General features: G+C 49.9%; 1 protein-coding gene across 1 annotated transcript; it reads right to left on the reverse strand.

The window, feature by feature from the left end:
• Window positions 1–676: 676 nt before the first annotated feature.
• LOC100193876 (uncharacterized) lies at window positions 677–1827 on the reverse strand. Its single transcript, NM_001138954.1, has one exon. The coding sequence runs from the start codon at window positions 1597–1599 to the stop codon at window positions 1096–1098; it is 504 nt and encodes a 167-aa protein (NP_001132426.1). The 5' UTR covers window positions 1600–1827; the 3' UTR covers window positions 677–1095.
• Window positions 1828–5062: the final 3235 nt, after the last annotated feature.

Here is a 5062-nt window from a genome sequence, read left to right on the forward strand (position 1 = left end):
AGAAAAAGCTAGACTAAAAATAACCAACAAAGGCTACCCTCTTGTTTCATTTTGCTCTCAGGAAAATCACTCCAAAACTACATAAAAAATGTTATCAAGATAATAAAAAATCGTTGGAAAACAGCTCTGCTTTTTCCTCTCTTCCTCAGATCGAACTAGACCTAAGCATGTTGAATAGTAATAATTGATACATGAATGTAGAAAGCACTAAAAACATTAGGTCATTCAACAATAGTCAAAAGAAGGCCCTGTTTATTCCTACCCCTTTCTAAAAACCGCAGATTACTACAATTTGGCTCCGGCAAAAGTAGATTTGTCCACCCAGTCATTGCACTATACCGCCATTGCAACCTAGTAATATCATCCTACATTCGGTGCAAGTCATTGCTCTGCGGAGTATTATTAAGCATATAGCATATCACATCCACATGAGTAACAATTGCAAAGAAATAGCTGATTATAGAAAAAAAGAGGGAAATTTAGATCTATACCATTAAAAGATTACAACTTTAGATATATACCATTGCTATCTCACTTACATGTGGGGTCCACATAAGTCAACATAAGTCAATGATATGTGGAGCCAATGGTATATATCTAAAGTTGCAATCTTTTAATGATATAGATCCAATTATTCAAAAAGAAATCATTGAAATAAGGAGTGCAAAGTTAATATAGCCATATAGCTAGTTAATTGAGCTTCCATTCAACTAACCGGATCTATGAGAATTCCCCAAACGCACTGCCCTTGACATTCCATGAAGTACCAAGAAACTTAATAACAGCACATTTATATACACATGGAACAGATAATGATGCATCCTAACACAATAGGCATCAATCAATCTTGAGTACAACAACAAAGGATAAACAAGTTGATCTTATTTTTGTGTTTCTCCAATTGGATTCGACGAATTTTGCTACTGTTCAACGGTATAATGCTTGAGGCACGCACCGAGGAACAACAGGCAGAGGTCCTGATTCCCCCAAGGCCCCAATCCCCTAAAACCGCAGTTGCAGGCTGATATATGTACAGAAGCGATTTCAGGTAGACGGGCAGGAGGAAGAGGAAGTAAAACAAACCCCCACGGATGATCAGCAGACGGTGGGGACGAATCGCAATGCGGCGACGCGGGCGGAGAGGAGGCCCGCGAGCCTGCGGACGGCGAACTGGGTGCAGTTGGAGAGCGCGATGAGGCACATGAGCTCGTAGACGACCCCGAGCGCCGCATCCGCCGCTGACCTCCGGGGCGCCGGCACATCGGGCTCCCAGTCGTCGGGGCCGTCTGATCCAGAGCCGAACCCGCTGTTCCAGCTCCACCGTCCTCCTCCGTCACCGCCGCCGGAACCACCGAGACCGGGGCCGTCGTTGCCGGAGAAGTAGTCGCCCGAGTCGGCGGGGGGCTTGGACCGCCCTGTACGGGGGCGGGTGCGCGCGCGGCGGCGGACCGTGGCAGTGGCCGATGAGGATGGGCGGCGGCGGATGGTGGTCGAGGAGGACGTAGCCGGGTGGGGCGATGACGAGGCGAACGGGCGCAGGACCAGCGGCCTGGCGGGCGGGGAGGAGGCGGCCGGCGCAGCGGAGGCGGAGATCTCCATGGGCGGGCCCGAGGGTTGGTAGGGTCGGCGCGGGGCGAGGGGAGACGTGGGTTCGGCAACTCGCGCGGGGACGGCGGTCGCGTGTGGTGGAAGGGGTTAGAGAGCAAAGGTGGCCCTGCGGGACACGACACGCTCACGCCGCGGGCCACAGGGAGCCGGAGTCTGTGTGTGGGACGGAGCTCACTAGAGCTGCGTGTTTGGATCCTCTCCTCTTGTTGGCTATTGGGGATCTTTCCTTGGTCTGCCACAGCGTGGTCTCGGGCCCTTTTGCCTCGGCTACACAAACGGAACACGGGCGCAGGCCCGACGGCGATGGTGACGCGTAGGAGCGGGACGTCTCCGTGCGCGAGCACCGGTCACTGCCATGCGCGAGCGATGTCGCCGCCCGGTCTGCTCCAGTCCGTGGTCCGCTTCTTAAGTACATCACGGTTAATAGTTATCCCAGTCAAACCGGACTATTCGACAGACTCAAATCGCTGAATGTTAGCAGCATGGACTGCTAATCCGGAACCAAGAAGAGTCGGAGAAGAGGGAGAGAGATACGGGGAAGCTTGGGACGACCGAGAGGAAGTTTAGGGTATTGAGATAATGTTTTCTATATAATGATTTGTTCGGTTAATCCCGTTACCCATGGATTGGATGAGATTGTAAAAAATTAAGAAAAAAATTGACTTGCTTGGTATTTAAACTCACCAAATCTCACTTAATCTACATGTATTGAGAGCTAACCGAATAAGCCCTAAGTTAAGTCCTCAGCACTCTTTATCCCACTTCCCTATCTATATGAATAGCTACTGCCTATTTTTTGCCAGTCTGGGCCGACGAAGCGGACGATGTGCCTCCTAGCGCGACGGCCCACCTCTCCTAGAGCTTGCATGTCCTGCTTCTGCTTGTCTTGCCTGTGCCTACATGTAGCCGAAGTAAGTGGCCTAACATCCCCCCTTCTTGAAACGGCGCTTGCCCCCAAGCGCCCGCGGCAGGGAACTTGATCCTCAAGGCAGCTTCATCCTCCTAGGACGCCAGGGATGCGTCTAGGCCAGACCAGCGCACAAGCTCTTGTGCCACAGTGTGGATGGACTGATGCACTTTTTCAACTGGGAAACATGGAATACAGGATGGACAGCTGCATCGTCGGGAAGTTTTAGTTTATAAGTGTTGGGGACTTGTTCTCAAATGCTATAAGAACAAGGCAACATAGAAAATGTTAATCGGTTAAATCCTTCGCCCTACGAAGCATTATTTCCCTTAGGATATAATGGTTTTCGGACGAAGGTTATGAAGGGCGTACCTTCATAAATACATTATATAGTGACGAAGAATGAATTGTAAAGAATGTAAAGGATAACATAGATAATTATATATTATTATCATATATAAACAGAAATAACATTGAATTACAAATGTACCTTTGAAAGGGAATTAGGCTTACACCTAGTCCCTAATTAATTTTGGTGGTTGAATTGCCCAACACAAACATTTGGACTAACTAAGTTTGCCCAAGTGTATAGATTATACAGGTGTAGAAGGTTTACACTCAGCCAATAAAAAGACCAAGTTTTGGATTCAACAAAGGAGCAAAGTGGGAACCGAAGGCACCTCTGGTCTGGGAGCACCGGACTGTCCGGTGTGCACCGGACATGTCCGGTGCACCAGAGGACTCCAGCTCAAACTCGCCACCTTCGGGAATTTCCAGAGGCACTCGCGCTATAATTCACCGGACTGTCCGGTGTACACCGGACAGTGTCCGGTGCGCCAAGGAGGAGCGGCCTCAGGAACTCGCCAGCTTCGAGAAACGCCAACGGCTAGTCCGCTAAAATTCACTGGACTGTCCGGTGTGCACCGGACTGTCCGGTGCGACTTCGGAGCAACGGCTATCTCCGCGCCAACGGCTCTCTGCCGCGCATTTAATGCGCGCTCTGCGCGCGCAGAGGTCAGGCGCGCCCATACTGGCACACCGGACAGTAAACAGTACGTGTCCGGTGTGCACCGGACATCCAGGCGGGCCCACAAGTCAGAAGCTCCAACGGTCAGAATCCAACGGCAGTGATGACGTGGCAGGGGGCACCGGACTGTCCGGTGTGCCATCGAACAGACAGCCTCCCAACGGCCACATTTGGTAGTTGGGGCTATAAATACCCCAACCACCCCACCATTCATTGCATCCAAGTTTTCCACTTTCCAACTACTACAAGAGCTCTAGCATTCAATTCTAGACACACCAAATAGATCAAATCCTCTCCAAATTCCACACAAAGCCATAGTGACTAGAGAGAGTGATTTGCTTGTGTTCTTTTGAGCTCTTGCGCTTGGATTGCTTCTTTTCTTTCTCATTTGTTCTTGTGATCAAAGTTCCATTGTAATCAAGGCAAGAGGCACCAATTGTGTGGTGGCCCTTGCGGGGAAGTTTTGTTCCCGGCTTTGATTTGAGAAGAGAAGCTCACTCGGTCCGAGGGACCGTTTGAGAGAGGGAAGGGTTGAAAGAGACCCGGCCTTTGTGGCCTCCTCAACGGGGAGTAGGTTTGCGAGAACCGAACCTTGGTAAAACAAATCCACGTGTCACACTCCTCATTTGCTTGCGATTTGTTTTGCGCCCTCTCTCGCGGACTCATTTATATTTCTAACGCTAACCCGGCTTGTAGTTGTGTTTATATTTGCAAATTTCAGTTTCGCCCTATTCACCCCCCCTGTAGGCGACTACCAATTGGTATCAGAGCCCGGTGCTTCATTAGAGCCTAACCGCTCGAAGTGATGTCGGGAGATCACGCCAAGAAGGAGATGGAGACCGGCGAAAAGCCCACTACAAGCCAAGGGAGCACTTCATCGGAAGAGTCCCATACCAAGAGGAGGGAGAAGAAGAAGATCTCCTCCAACAAAGGGAAGGAGAAGAAATCTTCTTCTCACCACAAAGAGAAGAAGGAAAAGTCTTCTTCCCACAAGCCGCATCGAAGCGGAGACAAGCAAAAGAGGATGAGGAAAGTGGTCTACTACGAGACCGACACTTCATCAACATCGACCTCCGGCTCCGACGCGCCCTCCGTAACTTCTAAACGCCAAGAGCGTAAGAAGTTTAGTAAGATCCCCCTACACTACCCTCGCATTTCTAAACATGCACCTTTACTTTCCGTCCCATTAGGCAAACCACCAACTTTTGATGGTGAAGATTATGCTAGGTGGAGTGATTTAATGCGATTTCATCTAACCTCACTCCACAAAAGTATATGGGATGTTGTTGAGTTTGGTGCACAGGTACCATCGGTAGGGGATAAGGACTATGATGAGGATGAGGTGGCCCAAATCGAGCACTTCAACTCTCAAGCGACAACAATACTCCTTGCCTCACTAAGTAGAGAGGAGTATAACAAAGTACAAGGGTTGAAGAGCGCCAAGGAGGTTTGGGATGTACTCAAAACCGCGCACGAGGGAGACGAGCTCACCAAAATCACCAAGCGGGAAACGATCGAGG

This window comes from Zea mays, chromosome 3 (assembly GCF_902167145.1).
Source record: "Zea mays cultivar B73 chromosome 3, Zm-B73-REFERENCE-NAM-5.0, whole genome shotgun sequence".
NCBI lineage: Eukaryota > Viridiplantae > Streptophyta > Magnoliopsida > Poales > Poaceae > Zea > Zea mays.

Excerpts from the sequence above, each read along its gene's own strand:
- LOC100193876 (NM_001138954.1), bottom strand. The coding sequence starts at position 1,599 with ATGGAGATCTCCGCCTCCGCTGCGCCGGCCGCCTCCTCCCCGCCCGCC.